This window comes from Takifugu rubripes, chromosome 3, assembly GCF_901000725.2.
Source record: "Takifugu rubripes chromosome 3, fTakRub1.2, whole genome shotgun sequence".
NCBI lineage: Eukaryota > Metazoa > Chordata > Actinopteri > Tetraodontiformes > Tetraodontidae > Takifugu > Takifugu rubripes.
This window is the reverse complement of record NC_042287.1, coordinates 4783501-4805451: the sequence shown is the minus strand read 5'-3', so window position 1 is coordinate 4805451 and position 21951 is coordinate 4783501. Positions and strand designations below refer to the sequence as shown.

General features: G+C 40.5%; 2 protein-coding genes across 3 annotated transcripts; one reads left to right on the top strand and one right to left on the bottom strand.

Moving 5' to 3' along the window:
• Positions 1 to 611: 611 nt before the first annotated feature.
• tti1 (TELO2 interacting protein 1) lies at positions 612 to 13318 on the bottom strand. The gene is made up of 14 exons (XM_003962993.3): positions 13200 to 13318; positions 12098 to 12839; positions 11566 to 11903; positions 11233 to 11491; positions 10760 to 10931; positions 10358 to 10635; positions 9627 to 10043; positions 9230 to 9389; positions 8905 to 9072; positions 8662 to 8813; positions 7247 to 7387; positions 6639 to 6843; positions 1737 to 1824; positions 612 to 1134 (listed from the first exon to the last, which is right to left on the bottom strand). The coding sequence occupies exons 2-14, from the start codon at positions 12821 to 12823 to the stop codon at positions 921 to 923; spliced, it is 3318 nt and encodes a 1105-aa protein (XP_003963042.2). The 5' UTR covers positions 12824 to 12839; positions 13200 to 13318; the 3' UTR covers positions 612 to 920.
• Positions 13319 to 13594: 276 nt separating this feature from the next.
• On the top strand, positions 13595 to 18001 carry zgpat (zinc finger, CCCH-type with G patch domain). Of its 2 annotated transcripts, none has more exons than XM_003962977.3 (7): positions 13595 to 13751; positions 14062 to 14727; positions 14954 to 15087; positions 15404 to 15568; positions 15658 to 15771; positions 15873 to 16281; positions 17550 to 18001. In XM_003962977.3, exons 2-7 carry the CDS (start codon positions 14117 to 14119, stop codon positions 17686 to 17688), a joined length of 1572 nt encoding a protein of 523 aa, XP_003963026.2. In that variant the 5' UTR covers positions 13595 to 13751; positions 14062 to 14116; the 3' UTR covers positions 17689 to 18001. The 2 variants fall into 2 exon arrangements, with proteins under 2 accessions (XP_003963026.2, XP_029690103.1); XM_029834243.1 differs by having other exon boundaries at positions 13606 to 13658.
• Positions 18002 to 21951: the final 3950 nt, after the last annotated feature.

Here is a 21951-nt window from a genome sequence, read left to right as displayed (position 1 = left end):
ATTAAAGCTGCCACAGCTACCCGTGGACATTCTCACTTTGTTATATTTCATATACTGATAATCTACATCTGATTTAAATAAAGTGTAACAAGGGTAATTTGGTTTAATGGAGCAAAGCTGTACAGCAGAGCTGGACTTTATCACATAAACAATGAAGATATCTGGACCATAACACACTACAACTAGCAAAATATGCCATATAATAAGCAGGTGTGCTCTTTTTTGTGTACAGCTTGGGGCTAAAAATTGCTTGGTCATGAGTGTAAAGCTTAGCTTAGAATGCAGGGTATGTGTGCCATGACCATAAATCTATAAAATAAAGCAGAATGTCGAGTAGACCAGTTTTCCAGCCATTGCTGATGTACCACAAACCATATTTTATTTACAAAACCAAATGCAAATCATTGTATTTGGTTTTTTGAACACTTGGATGAGACAAACATCCTCATTTTGTGTCAGAAAAGATCAAAATTACAACAGATCAAAGGTTTGATGCTGTATGGAAGATGGAGCCCTCGACTACCTTTGAAGCTGCAGGTCGATTCATTAAAACCATCTTTGAGGTCATGATTGTGATGCTCCCGGGCAGAATAAAAAGACAGTGGACGAAACAGAAGGCAAAACACATTTAATAGGGTGGCAAAACGGGGAAAGAGGAAAATGCTGTCAGTGAGTAATGAGCACAAAAGCCTGCAGCGTTTCCCCGTCTCTCCATTCGCAGCAGAAGAGCCGTCGCACTGACAGCACCGTTTGTACCTGGATGCTTATCAGAACTCTGAACAGCCCCGACGTTATCGCAATCACATCCGCTGGCTGCTTTCCGGCACGATTGTCAGATTCTCTCGATTGACTCGCCTGGAGTTAGCGGCGTGACAAAGCATCCATCGACAGACGGGTCGTTCGCGTCACTCGGCAGTTCATTAGCCGACCGACTCGCCGACCATCTCGGAGTCAAACTCCTCCCTCAGCAGTTTCAGGACGTTGTCGGAGTACTCGTCTCTCGGTCGCCCCATCCCGCTCAGCTTAACGGGATGCAGTTCGGGGTGAGGTGGGACGTAGGGGGACGGGCAGTGGAGCTCAGCCAGAGTGAACCACACACTGTCTGGGTCCACCTGGATTAAATGCCTGAAAACACTGAAAAAAGCAGAAGATGATTATTTTGTGAGGGGGAACTTCAGAGTTAGATGAATATAAGATATAAATAAACATATTGTTGAGGCTAACGCATTATAACGCAGTTCAATAATACTGTATACGATCCTGAAAGGGGCCGTTCTCTATAATAACTAATAATAAAGTTAATACACGGCATGAGTCACGTCTGACTGGAGGGCCCAAGTGACATGTTACTGTTGTTATCCATAATTGATGATTCATATTTTGAAGTGTGACTGATCTTTCCTGGGGTTTTGTTGCAGTTGTGCTCATAATAACCGCTAAAGTTAAAAAGGTCGGCGGGTCCATGAAGGCCTATGGTGATGTAATGTGGGGGTCTGAAGACTGCACCCATTTATCAGTGTTTCATCACTTCCGCTCTTAATTATTACACACCATGTTTTGTTTTTCTTTAAATAATTCAGTATATTTAAATGAAGGGAGAGAGAGCATTTAGCATGCTTAGCATGGCCCAAGGACATGTTTGCTGCAGTTGTTTTGTGAGAATGTTGCATGTATCTGGGACTTTTCTGTTTACAATTCCAAAACATATTAAGATATTTCAAGCACATCAGTCTCACCTCATGCTGGCTTCTTGGAGTCTGATGGGTTGTCTGCAACTCAGGTAGAGGAGGCAGGTGTCACACACCACATCCAGATCTTTCTCACCTGGCAAAAAACCCCAAACCATAATCGTGACTGTACGCTAACTAACCATTTGATATTTACAGAAATGAGGCATTTCCCCCATATGCTAAAAATAGAGCTCACGCAGGGAGCAGTCTGTGCAAGGCAGACAGAGGAAAGCGCACATCACCCACAGAGAAGTAGAGGATCTTTATATAAAATGAGGTGTTGATGTGACCTCACACAAATATTGTTTACAGCATTACTGTTTACTGCAGTGGCAGATCAGGGAGCATTTGGATATATTTTACAAGCACAAGCAGAATCTAAATTAAAAGGGCAGATAAAAGGGGAAAAAAGAGCTTGATGGTCTAGAATCTGTGTGTTCAATCACAGGAAGCCAAAGTCCTCTTCTCCTTTTCATATTTTCACTCACTTCTTGCAACATTGTGTACGTTGCGTCTTCTGGCTTTACCACCTGTCTTGATCTTTCATAACCTTGCCAGCACCTGCTCCCACCTCCCGCCTGACTTCTTTCCCTTATTTAATCTCCTCTTCCCATCTCTCTCTCTCTCCATCTTCCCCAGCAGACGTTTAGCAATTCTCTAAGCTGCAAACTGGGCCTCCTTTCAAGTCTCATTTCAAGACAGGTCCGTCTCCCTCACAGCTCTCTCTATTTGCCAATTCAACCCACACTCATTCTAAAGCGGGCTTGCTCGCCATGCGTCAGGAATAAAAGCAGGAGTGTGCATTTCAGAGTTAAATGGGATTATTCAGCAGCCACTTTTATCTCTTTTTGTTGGGTCTTTTCTGGTGCCGCACTCTAGCCTGTAGTCTTTGTGGAATCAAGGTGCTTCAGGGGGGGATGGGAAAAATACTCAAGAACAGAGAGTCAGGTGTTCTTAGGCGTTAAAGTAAATGAAAAACAGGGTAGAAGAGGAGCCGCAATGCATTATTTGCTTCAGTCAGTCTGCGTTTTTGTCTTTCTCTTTGACTGAGCATTGGTAATTGGCTTGCTGCAGGCATCCCAGAGGTAAGCTGGAGCCCAAATCGGTATTCACGTGGGTAAGGCTGCAGCAGCGGACTTTTCCCCTCTCCTCTTCCACATTCTCACCCATGCCAAATCTGCCTCACTTTGACAAGGAGACCGACAATCGTAAGCAGTAGCGAGAAAGTCTCGAACGGGGCTCTTGAGGACAGAATAGACATTAATGTGACAGAAAAGCTACATTTCTTGGCTAGTTAGGCCTCGGATTAGCATCGTATGCAAAACATCTGAACCGAGAAAACAATGTTGCTGTAGTTGCATTTTTTTTTTTGTCTCTGGGGAGTTACAAGACGTTGCTGTTACACTTTATAATACAATAGATCTATCAGCTAAAAACATGAGTTGCTGATACAAGAGGAAATCCAGCGTATTATCTTTAATTTTGGACTTGGCCCCAATTAAGTTCTGTCATGAAACGAAAGGATGGTCTGCACACAGAGGGGGCGCTTACTGATCTCAATGGTTCACTGTTGAGCAGACTGGAAATTGTCTGTTGCTGAGCAGACAGAACCGGACTCTGGAGTGCTGCTTCTGTTCCATCCTTTTTATGTAGACCACAGAAATGACATGTCTGTCGGAATTGTAGAAAAAAAAAGCTATTGTAGAACACGAAGAGCCGTACGCTGTGGCGGTACTGCATTACTCTGTCCGTCACCCAGAGTGCACCTGCCCTGTCAGTATTCTAATGTTGCCATAGCAGCCTACTAGGCTGCAGAATGGAAAGATCTATAACCATATAGAGGCAAAGTTTGAACTGTGCTACAAAGGTCCTGCAATCCAGCATGACCTGGAGATGTCTGGTGATTTCATGACTGCCTACATAATTAGGTAAAAGTTCCTGACTATGTGTTTAATTATCTATTAATGAATACATTCTCATGTGCACAAAGAACTATAAATATGTGTGTATTCTTGTACATTCAATTAATATATTTACTGGCAGGTAAATGGTTAAGAAACTTTTATTCTGTGAATGTGCTCTAAGACATATCGTGTAAATCTTTTTATCTTTAATAGCATTCATAGAAGAAAGCAAAATGGAATTCCATTATACATCCGAGATCTTGTTTTGTTTGCTTTTAATTTGCTCATGTAACATTAATAAGCTGCCTCAAAGTACATATTTGATTAAAATGACATGTTTAGTCTCGCTGTAGTGTGAGAAAAAAATAATTCAGGTTTACTAAACATGGAGGAAATTATTTAGAATTACTACCGTCAAGTTGGGAAAACTACTGGGAATAATATAAGTTGTGAAAGCAGTGAAACGTTTATTTTTCACAGTTTGTATTTCAGATTTCTTCAGATTTTTTTTAAAAGTTCATGTTCACAAGCAAAGATTTTGACCAACATTCATTAAATAAGGTATTGTCAAATTAAGAAAGTTTTACTAATTCACCATCCAGGTGACAATAAGCAGGTTCATTCTGATTCCAAATCATCCGGAAAGATGATTTGTAAGGAATACAAGCCCTGAGCGTGACCTGAGGCTGAGGGGAGTCCATCATAGTACAGGTAAGACTAAATCAAATCTACAGTTGCATTCAAGTCCTTTATTAGACCAGAGACAACTGAGCAGCAGGTCTTTTCTTAAGGTCCATACAGGCCACCCGAGCTCTTCTTGGAAGGTTGCGAATGCAAACAGTGTTTGGTTGACAATTTCATTCAGAAACAGAAGTAATTTGGAATGTATTGACAGGTAAACAAAAAGAAATCTGTCTGAATTTCAATATTACTTGATTTGACTTGTTTTTCTAATCCCCATCTTTAATTCCAGACAGGTCCCTTATTTCTACGAGTGCCATCTGGAGTCATTTATCCAAAAATGCCCAAGACAAACACCAGTTACCAAAAAGATGCAAAACATTTTCTTTTGCATGTGCATGTGTTCCAGCCATTGAAATATTTGGATGGGGCACCACTAAAGGACACTCAAATGCCTCACTGTTGACTAGCTCAACATTACAAAGCAGCTTCAGACTGCAGATTTTTATCAAATAAATGTCTTATATGAATAAAAGATTCAGAGTTACTGCACATAGATGGAGGAAATAATTTTAAATTACTATCATTTGAAACTCTAAAGATTAAGTATGCGGACACTCCTGAAGGCTGCGAAACTTTGATTTCAACCTTCGCTTTCAATCTCAAATGCAAGCACAGATGCTGAATGACTTTCATCCGCAGTTTTCTGTGAGTCTTGTATAATGTATATTAGATGTATTATGCTTCAGGTACATCTGTAGACAGAAAATAGAGTTGCACGCCAGGTAACTGATTAAAAGATGTAGTTCAGGTGCATTTTGAAATGCAGAGTTCTGTCTCTATCTTGTAAACTCAATGAAATGCATTCCAGTCGCTCCCTCTATGAAATTCTAACTTCTGAAATTATACCGTTGAAAAGGTTTTCACAGTAGCAGGAACAACTGCAGATCTTCAACAGATACCATTAGTCCAAAAAGGTCTTTTAGCAAGGAAAAAAGGCCGTGCCACTAATATTTATATCAAATATTCTCTAAAAACATTGTGCGTTGATCCGTAAAGTCTATAAGAGCAATTAAACTAAGAGGTCTTGAAATACATATTAGTTTAGAGTTTAATCACCATTCTTTTTTTAAATACTGTGTTTTTGTTTACATTTTAAAGCAAATCATTACCATTTGTGGAAATCGGATTAAATTCTAGCAAAAATAATAAGCCCTGATGAATTACAGCCACGCTCTGCCGCTTCGACACCATCAAGCATCTCTTGCACACGCGGCTTGATTCTGATTACCATTTAAGGTTTCCTGTTGTCGGTGATTGCAACCATCACTTCCTACTGCAGGATATGAGTTATTATTCTTGGTTTGTATCAACGATAATCTGCTCAAACTACCGTAGCACACTTACATCAAGACACCAAAGCAAGTTGAGAACTAAGTCACTATATGAAGCTGCTTTGAGCTCTGTTAAAATATTGTTTCTTGGACTGGTTGGATGTTATTGTGTTAGAAAATAATGAGATATGGGAAATTATTCATGCTGCATAAATTGACGACTCACTGACGACTGCAGATCACTGTGAATGATCAATTTCCTTCAAGACAACGACGCTAAGCCAAGCACAAAACACACAACCCCAACATAAAATTGTAGTTATTAAGCCGATTAGTGAAATGGCCTCATGCCAAATTTGATAATAGCTGAAAAAGATTTAACAGCATTAATGATTAAGATTTTTGCCTGCACCACTGCAATGAAATGGAGCTTAAGGAACAAGTGGGTCGTGACATATTTTATGTGATACTCCCAATAAAACAAAATACCTTTAAAATAGTCACAATCAAATTTTGAAGATAAAACAATGGATTATGACTTCATCACTAAATGGAGCAGAAGTAGCACCCATAACTATCTGTAGTACGACGCTGCCATCTAGCGGTCAATCTGTGAACACGTCTGTGAAGAACTGTAGAAGTGCGTGTGTGCGTGAGTAATATTACGAGTATGTTTAACCTTTACATAAAACATTTAAATACTGGCCGCAAAAAAATTGAGATATAAAAGCTTTCTTCATATGCTGAGAGATTTCTATGTTAATCAGCTTGATTCCAATAAATCATTGGCCTCTTTTGTATTCAAAATGAAATCAAAACAGATAAGGATGTCATTTACTAATTCATTAGCACTTGATATGTTCATGTACAGCCCATATTGTTAACATACCTAAATAGTTTTTTATCCATTTGCTACCCTGTATGTTTGCGTCGACCCAGACCTAACCTGTGGATCCTCCTGTGGCTGGTCAGTGTTTGTAGGCACTTACCCAGGTCCAGTCTTTGACACAGCGAGCCCAGTCCCTGTAGGACAGCCAGTTGCAGCTTGTAGGCCATGGTGTGTGTGTAAACGGGTCCAGCCTTGGCACTGACGGGAGCATGATGTTCCAGGGAGGAACAGAGCTTGGGTAGAATCTCTTTGGAGACCCTTCGTCCCAGGAAGTCACCACAGGTTTCACCCAGCGTGCAGAGCACCTGCCAGAATAGAAAGTACATTAAAAAACAAGCCAAAACGTGATAAAAATGTTACATAAACGCCAACTTAAAATGCTACATTATCCCCTGGGGGACATTTTGAACATGCTACTACAAAACACTGCAGCGCCGTTTGCCATCAGCAGTGCGAGTCACTACATGACTATTTGCAAAATAGCAATTAAAACGCGAATAAAAAGATACATAAACAAAGGGTTAGGGTTAAGTCGTCTGGATATATATTTTTGAAAAAATATGAGGGGGCTAATTTGTGTGTAAAAAAACAGCCCTCCAAGCTCATAAACCTTTAACTAAAACAGGATAATTAACAAATTAAAATAAATTAATTCATTAAATGAACACTTCTCCCCATCAAATTCAGGAAAGAATGCGCATCACATACCCTGAAGGCTCGGAGCACTGCTAACGGGTCATCAGCCGTGAGCCTTTGTACCAGGGCGGGCCAGCAGCGATGGGCCATTGGCAGCAACTCATTTTCCTTTTCACTTAGCACACGTACGCACAGCTCCAGCACGTCCAAAACCTTAAAACAAAAACATCAAGTATCTCCCCAAGCAAAGAGCAGCAATAGTTCTCCTCAGCCTCAAAATGCAGTGTTGCTGAGTATTGACACACTGCCCAAATAGTCCTTTTGGCAGTAGAAATGAAATAACTGCTAATAATTACTGCCTTTGTTTTGTGCATTTGCGTATGTGAATTTTTTGATTAAAATGTTTCTACGTGCAGTTTCTTGAGTGGAAGCTTTTCCACTATTCTATGTAAAAATATGACAGAGGCTGAGAAGTCTCAAATATTAAAGAGAATCTACATGCTAGCATTGTCACTATCCACACGTTAGCATCAAAGAGCTTTAAGCACAACCACAGCGTTACAATTTCTAGCACAACACTTAAGTATGTATTCCTGTCATGGTTGTCATGTCTAAATATACAGTGTGGTTAGACAGAAACTGGATCTTTTTCCCCCCACATTTGCAAAACAATAAGTAGTCAAACTAAAATATTGCATTGCTATGACACTTGAAATAAAGCTCTGTGAGTGTTCCATTTTCATATCTGGAGCTCAACTGAAGTCCATCTGTAGCAATATCAACTGACCGACATGATTGATAAAGACGCAACTATCATATAAGGTCTCACATTAGAGTAAAACCAAGCAGTGAGTTCTAGATGACTCTACCCAAGGTTCAGGGACTGGTCTGTCAATGAAGAAGGTGACTAAAGGTCCTGCTGCCCTGAAGTTAGAAGCAGTTTGGAACAATTGGAATCTTCTCAAAGGTGGCTTTTCAGACAAACTGATCAATCGCAGGAACAGGGACATGTGCGGGACGTGAACAAAGAACCTAATGGCCAGCGGCTGAGCTCCAGAGGTCAGGCCTCACTGCAGCATGGCGCCATAAGTTTTATCTGCGCTTCAGAAGACAAAAGTCTCTTTTCAGTAAAAGGCAGATGGAAACCCACCTAGAGTTTGAAAGCACCTTCAGACTGAGGAATAAGGTCTCCTGGAAACATACAGTGCAGATGAACTAAGCTCAGGGACAACTTTGTGAATGTCCTTAGGTGGGTGGCTAGAATTACTGTCAAAGGTGATTCTGCTACTGAGTAAAGGGTTTTAAATACTTATCTCAAGAGCTTTTCAAAAATAAAAGGATGAAGCTCTGAAAATATTCTGGTTGCAACATAAGTCACATACCATAAGGAATATATGGCATTTGCACATCATGATTCTGTGGTGATGAATTTTCAAGATTTATATCAATAAAACCATTCCTGTCCTGAACACTAGATGATACAGCACCTTGAGTCGGAGCCTGAGACTAGGGCCGGAGAGCAAATGAATGCAGCGCTCCATGACATCTTTGGTGATGCTGAGGTGGAGGGGAAGCTCCACTTTCACATCAGGTTCGAGAAGATCTTCAACATTCTCGGGCTCCCCAGGAGGAGGGACGTCTGAAGGGACAGTGACATTCACTGTGAGCCTGGTTATTAAAACTATCAGAATTTGGGAATCCCACAGTAGGTAAAGGTAATTCTTTATTACCAAGGTCTCCACCGTCATCCTCCTCTATACCAATACCCTCTGCCAGCTCTTTCTGTTTGTGATAATCCAGCAGGAACTGGCGAATGTTAAAGACTTCCTTGTGACTGGAGCTCGGCTTAGGGGTTGCAGATTTACCGGTCCTGGCACGACTGGAGGGAAACCATCTCTCTAAGAAAAAAGATGAATGACGCCCAACATCACATAACCATGTAATGCCGATTTGCTATTAATTTATCTATGAATGTTCCAAATATAACAGGTAAAGGTTGCAGCAGAGGCAACAGCTGTTGTTCCTAAATCGCATGCATCACTTTCGCATCCTCACCCAGCGCCTTCATGAGCGCGTGCAGCACTGAGCAGAAGAGAGCGGCGGTGTGGTCATAGCTCAGATCCAGCGCCATGAGTACGTCCTGGACAATATCCTCGACCAGCGGCAGCAGGCTGCCGTCAGAGTGAGTCAGCATCACTGTCAACACCCGTGGAGCCTGAGCAAGACAAAGATCAGGTGAATTATCAAGTGGTCGGTAGAAAGCATTTACTCACTCGAATGACTGCAACACATCTTTGCCATTATCTGATGGTTCTCGTCAGAATCAGAACAGGAACCCAAAACTTCATTGCTACAGCAGTGCTTTTCCTTCCTATTTGCCTTTTAACACATCTGTTTCTTTTGTCTTCCAGTGCATTTCTGGGGTGTCATTCATGTGCTGTATTATTATTACCTGTGGATGCTGGCTGAGCCTCTGAAGGTTCAACGATATGTCATTGAGGAGGTAGTCCGAGTTCTCATTGATCAGCTCCTTCAGGGAGCGGAAGCCGCACACTTTACTGATGACCATCATAGAGCTAAGGGCAGTTTGGCTGACGACCAGCGTCTCCTCCCCTGCTTTCTCTAGTATAGGGTATAGTGATGTCATCAAAAGTGGACGGAACCTGTGCTCCAGGGCCTGAGCAAAACAGGCCATGCCTTCAAGTTGGATGCACAATTGCCAGATGTTACTGTTGAGCTGGTGAATCGTGGGGGTGGACGACGATAGCGGCCAAGAACCGAAAGGTGCAGGAACCACTTGGGAAGAATATTTGTCCGCATGGCTGCTGATATTGTTGGATATGGAGAGGAGTCTGGATGGACTGAGCAGCTACAGAGAAAAATAGCAAAACAAAACACGATTTGTGCCGATATCAGTGTTGGATAATCATTCCGAAAAGAGGATGACCTGGGGAATTCTGTACGCTAAATATAAGAGAGTGGTTAGCTTAGGTTGGTAATGGCATCAGTAGGAAACTGTCTCTGACCAAAAGTGAAATCATTAGGCCATTTTAGCTACATTTCCTGTTTTACTGTGAACAAAATATGCTAGTTACCACCTTTGGCTGGAACCTAAAAGTTCAATTATTGTTTAAAAAAAAAATGCACAAATTGTCAAGGGTGCAATGTTGAAACAGCTCTCACCTGCTGGTCTTGTCGATCTCTGTCCGTTTCTTCACTCAGAGTTATCAAGTGCCAGTTCTTCAGACTGGTATATTCCTCAATGACAGACACTACTGCCACTTTAAGATCTTCCTGGGTGGTGGAGTGTCCCCTAACTGGCCCTTCTGTTGCCACGGCAATGCCTCCTGCACCCCTGATAATCTCATTTAGAACCATGGCAGCCTGCTTTCTATATACTTGAGATTGTTGGTATAGATCCAAAAAGTGATCCGTCAGAAGGTATATGTTACCATAGTAACCTAAAATAGTAAGACGTAAAATTTAAAAAGGACAAATTGTTAATTTCAAGACTTTTTTTTTTTTTAGCTCAACTAAATGAGTTATTATGAAGATAAAGAGCTATGTAAAAAAGTGCATCAGTACCAAGTGTTCGGCAAATCTCCATGAGGACTGAGAAGATCTTCTCATCTGTGAAGAAAAGAAAATGCTTCTTCTGTATGTGGAGTTCATCGGGAGTGCTTGAGCTCATGTCTGTGGAATTTGTGTAATTCCTTTCCTCCACAATCCGGATATCCATCACATCCAGCTCCAGGACCTGTAAGAGCACAGAGAAGGCTGGTTGAACCTTTGTCATCACCAGTGAGAGACAACAAGCTTCCTTGCAACGAATAGAAAGATATTGGAAAATAGATTCATTTCAAAGATTTTATTACATGCAGTCTACATCCGAATGATCTTGATTATACACTGGATGAAAATTATTTGCGAGGCATTCTGCTAATTTTTCAATAACGTTCTTCATGTATGGGCATATTTTGGGCAATTTTACTTTACAGCTTTATTTATCCTCATCTCAATGTACAATAAAGAGTACAACAGGAAACACCTGAACTAACCTGCATCAAAGCTTTGGAAATTCTCTCAAGATGTGCAGCAGAGTTTAGGACCACAGAGACTAGTGGCCCCAAGACTTTTAGATACCCAAGAAATGCATTTAGGACAAACAGCTTCTTCTGGTCATCAGATGTCCTCATTAGTCTGGGCAAAGATGTAGCCAAAGAGTGGAGATTCTCTGACAACACATCAGTGAAAGACTGACTTCTGCTGCTCAGGCTCTGATTCCTCTCCGACACCTCTCTGAGAGCCGTCTCACATCTCCAAGAAAGGAAACAAGTCCACTTTTTAAATTCAATCTTCTCCCCCTCTCTAAAGTCAGGAACATTTCATACCTCTTTTTGACTCTGGGTTCCTCATCGTTGATTGCTCCTACCAGTGCTTCCACCAGTAGCCCCACGCACTCTCCCAGTGACTGGCTACACCTGGCCAAGAGATGATCACCCAGCTCCACCATCTCTAGCCTAACCCTCCAGTGCTGATGTGATGACGCACAAGATATTATCTTCTTAAGGAGCACAGAAAGCTTTCCCACTGTGGCCTTCACCCAATCTTGTGTGCGACGGACCACCAGCTGCTCGATCCTTCCAAGCTCCGTTGATGGGGTTGTGCTTTCCTCCCTGGCCTGAAACTGGGCATCTTCCAAAACTAGTCCCACTATCCTGGTCCAGACCTAAGGAATTACAGTAGGGAAAAGAGAGGATTTACAGCATTACTATGTCTCATTTTTACAGTATTGACAGTAAAATAAATAAAATTTGGGTAAAATTCCATCATTGTCAATAGTGATATTACCCACATTTTAAAGCTTCACATAGACTCCAACAAATATAAAATGAATGTCTTGAAACAATTGAGATTTATTACCTTTATAGCTCTGACTGTGACTGTATGACCTTGTTTCATATCACCTGTAATAATCCTGGTTACAGCCATCGTGATTCCTGGTAAGAATGAAGCCATCGTCCTGCCAACAGAAAATCTCTCCTCTGCACATGGCTGTACATGCTCCTGAGTACAGTCACATTGTAGAGTCAAGGCCTGGAGGCACTTTAGAGCTGCAGCCTGTATATCTCGAGAGTTCGCCTTTTCTCCAAGAGCTAGAAGTAATGATATGGCCGCTCCTAGTCCAGGCAGCATAGCAGGTTCAAACAATCTGAACACAATGTCACCATAAGCAGCATGAAACAGTGCGTCCAGACACCTCAGCACAGCTATTTTCAGCTCCTCTGAAGTTTCAGCTGGTTTTCCAGGATCAGCTGGTGAACATAGACACAGGGAAAGCTCTGAGAAAAGATCATGAAGGGTCTCCCAGCTTTGGATACAAGTGTTCTCCAAGACATAGGAGATTGTTTCTGCAACAGTCTGCACCAGTATTTCCTTCTTCGGTCCAGGTACTTTAAGGACAAAGCGAAGAGGGAAGAGGACATAATTTTGAAGTTGCTGCAATGTGGCATCATTTATTTCTTTCAGCTGGTTGCTCAGTGTCTCCACGTTGGTCACAGTGGGCTCTTTAGTGAGCAAGACACAGGCTGGACGCAGGTAGGCAAATGCAATCTTGGGATCAGTGATCTGCGCCATGGGTGAAGGCATGAGGGCGCCACTTTAACTGTGAAGTACAAACCAAAATTTATTTTCATACTTTTGATTATGCCAACCAGAAAATTTAGTGATACAGAATCCTCAAAAGTGGGGACAGTTCCCCAGAGAACCCTAACCCTAACCCCACCATGTCAAAGTCACAGGCCAAGCAGTATAATTTTGTTGAACAGGCTATGATTTTAATTGGACGATGTTTTTATCACCAATATAAATCTGTTTACACAGGCTGACATAAAATTGAAGTACAGTGCAGCTACATTTGGGATAGCCACACTGTGTGTCTACACTGACAAAGATTAAAGTGTATTAATGTCGTAAAGAAACTCTCCACTGCTGTACTAGCTTAAAACAGATAGAGTAAACCTACCTTCAGAGAATAACCATTGAGGTTTTGTTCAAAAACCTATAAAACAGGATTTTTTTTTGCAGCAAACGTCAAGCATCGCACATGCACAACACAATGTCGTCATTCCGACGTCACAATCCAGCGTCTTGGACGCCTGTTTTTAACGCAAGCAAAATAACACTTCCGCTTTTGAAATGTCTTCAGAATAAAAAAGAGAATCATTATTAATTAAAAAATAAAAGCTGAAAATAATAGTAATCGTATAATAGTACGATTGAGAAATAAATTTGTATTATTATAGAAATTATCATGCTTTCATAAAAATATAAATGGATTGAAAATAATGGAAGAAATATAATTTGTTTTCAGATATTGCTTTTATTTTGAAGGACATTTCGATTCACTCCTATATTCAATTTAACTCTTCAGTCACCGTGACTGCTTCGCCGGTAACCTTTATGTTTTCATTTTAGCATCTCGGTGTGTGACATTTTCTTTTTTGTAAATTTTACGTTCATCTTCCAAAGATGGATTTTGTTTTTTGTGTCTGCAACATATTAGACCGGAGCATAGGTAATGTAGTAGAATACAAAATATTATAAGGATTTGTATTATAAGGACTTTTAAAAGTTAGCTTAAATGGCTAGCATTTCGCCAAACTACTTCTGAAATGTCGCAGCATTATCTATTTAACACTGTCAATCTATTTATGAAGTTGCAACCTTTTCAAGATACACGTATGTTGTTGCTGCTGGTGTTTGAAAGAGAACAATGTGTTTGTTGTAAATACTATATATGGCCAGGTTAATATTAAATGACAATTAAGAAGGTATGCGGTGAGCTTTGTTTCTATTTGAGCTAAACAATACTTTCTTTTTTTAAGTGTTTTAAGGCTTTGATGCTGCATATACCGTACCTGCACGGTTTCAAGTTCAAATATGGACGAAGAAACCCTTGAGGCAGCCATCTCAGCTTATGGTGCCCAGTTGCAGCAGGTGGAGACAGCCATATCAGCCGGTCTTGATCCATCCCAGCAGTCAGATCTGCTTAAACTAAAAGAGGACCTTCTTCAGTTGATAGAGTTAACAGAAGCCAGCCTGGTTTCTGTTAAAAAGAGTCAACTTTTGGCCAGCCTCGAAGAGAGTAATGGACTGCCATCAAACATCCCAGCATCAGGAGCTGAAACAAATGCTGCAAACAACAGGTTGGATGCTGAGTTTGCTGCATTTTATGGGGAACTAGGAGAATCTTCTTGTAGTGGTTCTGACAACAGAGAGAGAAATGAGGTGGAGGGAGAAGGAGTAGAGGATTGTGATGAGGAGGAAGAAGAAGAAGAGGAAGAAGATGCACTGAGTGGTACCAAAGTAAGAGCGCCCTATCACACAGCATGGGGGACATTGGAATACCACAATGCCATGGTGGTGGGAGCAGAACCACCCGAGGGAGAGGAGGCACAAGTGAGAGTGTTCTATATCTACCCTACCCAGAAGTCTATGAAACCCTGTCCTTTCTACCTAGAGGGCAAATGTCGCTTTCTGGAAAGTTGCAGGTAATGAAGCAGAATTCTGTTTATTATTATTGTTCTGAACTGCTTATTTTCAGGTTCTCCATGAACGGTACACCCTTTTATCAAATATTTTTTGTTCTGTGACCTGCTAGGATTGAACATTTTCCTAGTTTGTGTAATGTGTAAATTATAGTGGTAATATACTTTGGTCTGTCTATAGTTGCAGTATAGACTACAGACGTCAATGAATGTTTGCTATTCTCAAAAGGTTTTCCCATGGTGAAGTGGTGTATGTGTCAGAGCTTAGAGAATTCCTTGAGTTTGACCTCAGTAAATTGGAAGAAGGCTCATCTTGTTTGGCTCGACATGAGGATGGCATCTGGTACCCAGCCAAAATCAAAGGTATAAATGAGTGGGGTTTATCGCGTGTTTTACATGTATATGCCACATTAACAGGCTTGATAAAGGTAACAAAACCGATCAAACATCTGCACTGCTTTTGAAACCAAAAGTCCCAAGGTCAAAATGAGACATTCCCAAGAAAAACTTAGATAAAAGCCACATGCAAATTAAAGACAGAGGCTGAATACTCAAGCTTTCAGAATGCCTAAGCTTGTAGGCCTCCGGTAGAGGACCCGGGATTTTTTTAATGCTGGTCGGATGGATGGTCGATGAAATGGCGTAAGATAACTAGAGTGAAATATTTCTTCTGATACAGATATCGACAGCGGTTTCTACACTCTGAAATTTGACTCGCTACTCCTCAAAGAGGCTGTTGTTGAGGCTGACAGCATTATTCCGCCCCTGAGAGAACAAGCTCCGCTTTCCTCTGAATCTGACCCAGATGAGTCTGCAGATGGAGCCGATGTGGCCTACGCAAAAGGTGTGTGTAGTGTATAAATCCATCAGATAATGTTCTAACTTTATCTCTTATTAAAAAAACTAATTTTTTAATTTTCTTTTGGCCAAAAGTGTTGGACACTGCTGAAGAATTCACAGTAACGTTAGATTTTGGGGGCTGGGAGACACATACCAGAGGCATTGGGTCTAAACTGATGCTCAAAATGGGCTATGAATATGGAAAAGGTAGGTGAGCTGCCAAAACAATAATATAATTTGTTCTCTCTTGATACACAAAAAAGAATGAAATCATTCCTCTGCATCTCAACATCTGATTGTGTTGACAGGATTGGGAAAAATGCAGGAGGGACGAGTGGAACCTGTAATGGCCGTGGTGTTACCAAAAGGAAAGTCTCTTGATCAGTGTGCTGAGCTCACTCAGAGACGCACCCAGAGTAAGGCAGCCAAAGACGGCACACAGACGCGGCGCCCAAAAAAACTCAGGAAACATCGGGCTGCTCCTGGTCAGCGCCGCACTGTCTTTGATTTTCTCAACAATAAGCTGGGAGGCCAGAGCATTGATCCTGAGGGGGGCGCTGCTGCATCATCTGTAGCAACAAGCCTGGAGGCTTACAGGGGAGGGAAAAGCACCAAGAGGAGCCTGAATGTGAAGCTGTTCCAGGCATCTGAGCGAGTGTCCCAGACTGAGAGAGAGATCCAGAAACTGACTGAGTCCCTCAGCAAACAAACTGGAAGGTAAATCTCGACCTCTGCGTATACTCAATATTTAATGTTATCTGTTGGCAGCACAGCGATGCAGTGCTTTGCACTGTCGCCTCACAGCAACAGGGTTCCAGGTTTGAACCCCCGGGGTCACTGGCGCTTTTCTATGTGGAGTGTGCATGTTCTCCCCATGTCTGAGTGGGTTTTATCCATGTGTGCGGACTTCCTCCCACAGTTCAGACATGCATTTGGAAGATAGGAGAACTGGCTGAAGTGGTAAATTGGCCTGAGGTGTGAATGTGTATGTATAGTTTTATCTTTTTGAAGGAACAAAGGAATTCAAAAATATCTATCTATCTATCTATCTATCTATCTATCTATCTATCTATCTATCTATCTATCTATCTATCTATCTATCTATCTATCTATCTATTAAAATGTGATGATAGATGGATAGTGAGAATTACTGTATTTGGTTTTGAATGTTTAATATCAATATGGAAAATGGACTTCTCTCCCATGAAAGTAGACCACACCAACCACTGCAGATTTCCATTAAAGCACTACTAAAGCAATGTGCGTCGAGGTCTTGGAAGGCTTATAAATGTCAAAGGTAACAGTGACTAACAAAATATAGAGAGCTCCTGCAGCATTTCGTGATTCACGCTGATCAAGAACTGTGAGTTGGTAACAGTTGTAGTGTTTTGGTGTCCAAGATAACAACTTAAACAATGTTTCAAGAGGGAAAAAAGTGGTTTAAAGCCCGCCAATAGTGGCTGATGTGAAGCTGCAAACTCAAACTTACAGAAAATGTGTGCTTGCTCGCAGAATTTAGTAAATCGTAACTGATAGTAAGGAGTGATGCAATAATGAATGATATTAACCAAATGTTTCCCATTTATTATGTATCTCCACGATTGCTGCAGTTTCATTCTTTTACAAGTGACTGTATTTTACCTGTTGCTCAGTGTTTAAGATTTTGGCAATTGGGGTTGTTTCTGTCATAAAATTATGTGACAGTCACTGAAACAAGCAATATCACTGCTCAAATTCAGTGATATGTCTTCAGCATCATTGTGCTGTGTTTTTCCTCCCCTGCATGAATGTTCCATGGCGCTGTGCGTACAGAACAGATTACATCAGTTTTTACACATTCCCACACATTTTCTTTTAAACCTGTACTCAGTTGAAAGCCAACTCAAGTTATTCTGCTAAAGTGCAGCTAAAGCCAAGCGGACTGCCAGCCTCTCGCTACTCCCCCCCCCCCCCCCCTAATGTATTTGCTGTTTGTGTGTGCAAAGGGATTCATCCAGAGTGAAGCAGCTGGAAGAGAAGCTGTCAGCGGCCCATCAACTGCTGGCCCGACAGAAAGCCCAGGAGATGTCCCTCCAGAGAGAGCACAAGAAGGCCGACACGCACAAGAAGATGACCGAGTTCTAATCTGGCTTCTCTCTAAAACTTAAAGCATAAAGGAAGAACTTTCTTCCCTTGCATGAACTTTTGTCGCTTACCTGTACACTTGTTTGTTTTTTAGTCATTTTTTATTTTGCATCAGCATCATGGTTTTGCGCTATTGCTGCTGTTTTATATGTACAAATGATCATTTGGTCGGGGAGGAAAAAGCAAAACCTTTTATGCTTCTCATTTTATTTTCAAGGACGGAGCGGTTCCTGTTTCACAGTGTAACAGTTTCATTTGTAATGAGCATTTTGTCTAAATGAATTTGTCTCTATCAGCAGTAAAAGCTTCTTTTGTGTATTCGGTGTGCATTTTGTCTTCCTTGTCACACTGAGACACAACTGAACTCCAGGATAGAAATGCTTCACAAACTTTAAAAAACTTTTCTGCAAAGGAGTTTATAAGTCCAGAGGCTCCTCAGATTAGCACAGTATACTTTACTGCTGATTTTAAAATTACATCCTCGGGGGTTGAGAGACCTTTGCAGACACGGCGTCTCATTTTACTCGGCTGCTATCAGCCTGTGCGCGGCTGTAACTTCACTTTTAAATAATACATTTGGGAAGGCGCTTGTCTTCTTAAAAACGTACATTTTGTCTTTGGGGAGAGTGTTGGGTGATGACCTTCAGGCACTCAAGTAAAGGTTCAAGTCCTGTTGGGCTGGATGCTTTATTTTTCTGAGGAAAATCCTTATCTGGCTGATAAAGCGCAGATAAGTCTCTCGGGATGGATAGCTGGGACAGGAATGAGCACAATCCGGGAAGTTTGATGGACTGGTGGCAGTCTCACGTGCAACACTTCGGAACCCTGATGTCATTACCCTGAGGGAAGGTGCGTTCTGATCTCTTAAGTGGCACCACTTTAAGATTGTGCATTGTGTGTTGATTTAGTGCAATCCCTCAACAATGTGCTCTAAACCTCAACCCATTTATGAGCTGCAGGTCTCCAGGTATTTCTTGCTCAGGCACCTGATTTAATGTGTCTGTTTAATGTCTGTGTGTGTTGTTTGACGTTGTTATGCGTATTCTTTGCACATCCCTGCAAACATCTGTCTATCTCATATATGGATTCAGACCGGCCTATTAAGGGTGTTTTCACTGCTAATCAGCACCTATCAGAGGCAGGATTAAGTGATTAAAGAGGTGTGATTGAAAAATTGATTGGAAGGCCACTTTGACAGATGTTTTACTCAGAAATTTATGCTAATCTGTTTAGCTGCGGCTGCCAGCCTTTAGGTGTTGGCCTACAAATGTTTGAAGTGGTGCTTTCTAATTTTGGGCAGATGTTCACTTTGACATAGATTATATTTAGAAACCTTCATACATCTTTGTTAAGTTCGAAGTCCCGTTTTTATTTTGATTTTTTTTATTTGCAGAGAGGATTTACAGTCCTTGTCTACATGAACAGATTCAAATGCGTCCTGGGTAGAGTCAGACTTGATTAAATATAACATTCAATTACCAACAAATTTAATACCAGTCACACTCGATGCACGTGTGCTATTAAAAGATTCTTTTCAAAAGTACTATGCAGAGTTTACTTTTGGCCGTATTACTGCCATCTTGGGCAATCCGATTAACATAGGATCAGGTGTTGAATGACAGTTGTTAAAGCACAGTGACACAGGAATCAATGTGACCTTTGTCATTTAAGCCTGTGATCGTTTGAGTGGATCCTTTCTTCAGCAGTAATTTGGCTACAACTGGCATCGGCTGTAGAATAAAATCAGATCATGTAGGGAATGTAAACGTCCCCACTGTCCCGTATTTCTGGTCCTGACTGGACATTGTGTCCCCTATAGTTTAGACCCTGTTTATTCCAGATAGATTAGAACATGACCTGATCCTGCCATGTGTTATTTATCAAGTGAATGCCAGTGTTTTTCCACAAATAATTGGTATTCTGGTGTAGTTTTAATGAAAAGGTACACATTTTTCTGTGCTTGTCCATTAGATCACGACAATGTTACTGTCTGATAGTCTTTCCAACTCAATTTTCTAATGATACCTTTTAAAGGGGGATGCCATAGAAAAGACCAAAAACAGGATGCTTCAAGATTACAATTGTGAGGCACCTTTTTAACATCTCACCTAGACTTAGCATAAGCAGTCAACCAAATAATCAAAGACAGGAAAATAAAACACCCATTGTTTGTATAATATTGCTGTAATTAATGCACTTGGGTCATGGGTCATATTCTGTTTGCCATAAGGGGACAAGCATAATGTTTAGCTGCTTTATGACAGACCCAGCTTCAGACTGGATGACTACACACATATTTCTAGAGCTATGAATGTGTTGTGTATATGACTGTTATACATTTTTGCCTTTTCCGCTTGATAATAGTGATGCCAACATTCTGTTTAGGTATAACTTTGTAATACTGTAAGTCCCTTAACACTGACCAGATTGTTCACGCTATTACACTCCAAAAGTTATATTTTGGAGTTTAATATTCTATATTTGTTATACTACCTCTTTCATTTTTCATAGTGAAGGTCTAATATTTAACTAAGGTTCGCAGTCAGGTGGAAGAAAACCCTTAAGAATATGGCCAAAATTAAATATTTTCCTTTAATAGAAATTTATTTCGACACCATTGATGGCACATTTTAAATGACAACTGTGCGCTTCCTGTAGAATCAGTGGCTGAACATGTGCAGGCAGAAGTGCATATTTCCCATTCTTTAAAGTGCTGTGTTGTCATTGTGCCTGCCATTTTCTCCCGCCTGTGGTTTTACATAATGATCAATGGTTGCTGAGCCAGGAGAAATACAATCGTCAGTTGTTGGAGGTCAAAATTAAAGGTGATTTAGGATAACGTCAATAAATCACAGAGGTTGTACTGAGATGGAAGAGCATCTTACTGGTAGACGAATAAAGAGTGATATAGATGCGAGTTGATGAATAATACATATTGATACAATTTGGATCAATATGAATCTGCTTTGATAAAGTGTAACTGTATATCTCATGAGATAAGAAAAGTGGAAGTTGTATCATCACACATTCATCCTATTTTTATTCAGTACTGTTTTATTAGTCATAAAGGCACAGAAAAATAAAATCCTTGAAAAATGTCAAAACAAATGACATGACAGGAAGGAGGCAAAATATATCTTGACAGAGTGTACCGAGTGTATTGCATAAGGGCATTAAATGTGATTTTATTTTATTTTTTTTAGCTTTTAGACTATATAAATCCCAAAATATGTTTTCACATATCTATTTTTCAACTTAAAAAAAACATCTTCTACTTTTTCTGAACACAACAAAGTATAACAAAAATGTTTTAAAACATTCACTTCAGCTATATTCATATGGAACATTACTATTATATTACTTTTATTTTGTAATGATTTTAACAAGACTAACCTCTCTCAAGCATTGCAAAGCTCGCAAGAAAAATACCTTTTCACTGCACTTTGATACAGCAGATTAAGATTTGACTCTGGTCTGGCCTTGGGAATGTGAAATAGAGTCTCTGATTTCTGTGGATTTATTGGAGCTCTTTGTTCATGCCTTTATTCAGCACACTCACTTTCAGCAGACACATTTCGAAGCTGCTGCAACTCATCTCGTTGTTAGAACTAACATCAGAACTAACATCAGAGCCAAATTCAAAGGTTCCCTTCCTGTATGGCAAGAGAAAGCATGAATTTTGGAGCTGTCATTTCTAAGTTGTGCTCTATTAAAATATAAAAATCTCACCAACACACAGAAAAGTTAATTAGGAATTCTAGTTGAACAAATCAATCACTAGTATTCTTTAGTGAAAATAATGAAAATCATGCATCAGCAAAAACAGGGGTCACCCTAAAACATTCCACTTTTGCTTGAGGTATGTGCACATATACATAAGCTGCAGCCATTGAAAGAGATGAATTAAAAAAAAATCAACCTGAACGCTAACAAGTTCATAATGGCGTTGGTGAGGGAGCAGGAAGATCTGCTGTGTGAAAATACCACTGATACTATCATTGGAATTATAAAAGAATCATAAAAAAATAAATATCATAAATTATCTTATTTTGTGACATTTTCAGAAGTCAAACAGTAAACCTTTAAAGCCTGCTTTCACTGTTTTACTGAAGCAATATTTGTCCAGATGAAATTGGGTGAGTGATATCTGTTGACCTTTGACCTCATAAAGAATTTTTACTACCACTGGAATCAGAATTAGTTTTTTCGTGCGTAAAACTCGATCCAAGAGCAAGGATTGACTGTTTTCTTTTTTAAGACAAA

Bases quoted from the DNA above. Each gene is read 5' to 3' on its own strand.
- tti1 (XM_003962993.3), bottom strand. From the start codon at position 12,823: ATGCCTTCACCCATGGCGCAGATCACTGATCCCAAGATTGCATTTGCC. The intron at 10,044-10,357 runs GTGAGAGCTGTT...TTTTCTCTGTAG, and splicing joins GAGATCGACAAGACCAGCAG to CTGCTCAGTCCATCCAGACT. The intron at 9,073-9,229 runs GTGAGGATGCGA...CTTTTTTCTTAG, and splicing joins CGCGCTCATGAAGGCGCTGG to AGAGATGGTTTCCCTCCAGT.
- zgpat (XM_003962977.3), top strand. From the start codon at position 14,117: ATGGACGAAGAAACCCTTGAGGCAGCCATCTCAGCTTATGGTGCCCAG. The intron at 15,569-15,657 runs GTGTGTGTAGTG...TTTGGCCAAAAG, and splicing joins CGATGTGGCCTACGCAAAAG to TGTTGGACACTGCTGAAGAA. The intron at 16,282-17,549 runs GTAAATCTCGAC...GTGTGTGCAAAG, and splicing joins CTCAGCAAACAAACTGGAAG to GGATTCATCCAGAGTGAAGC.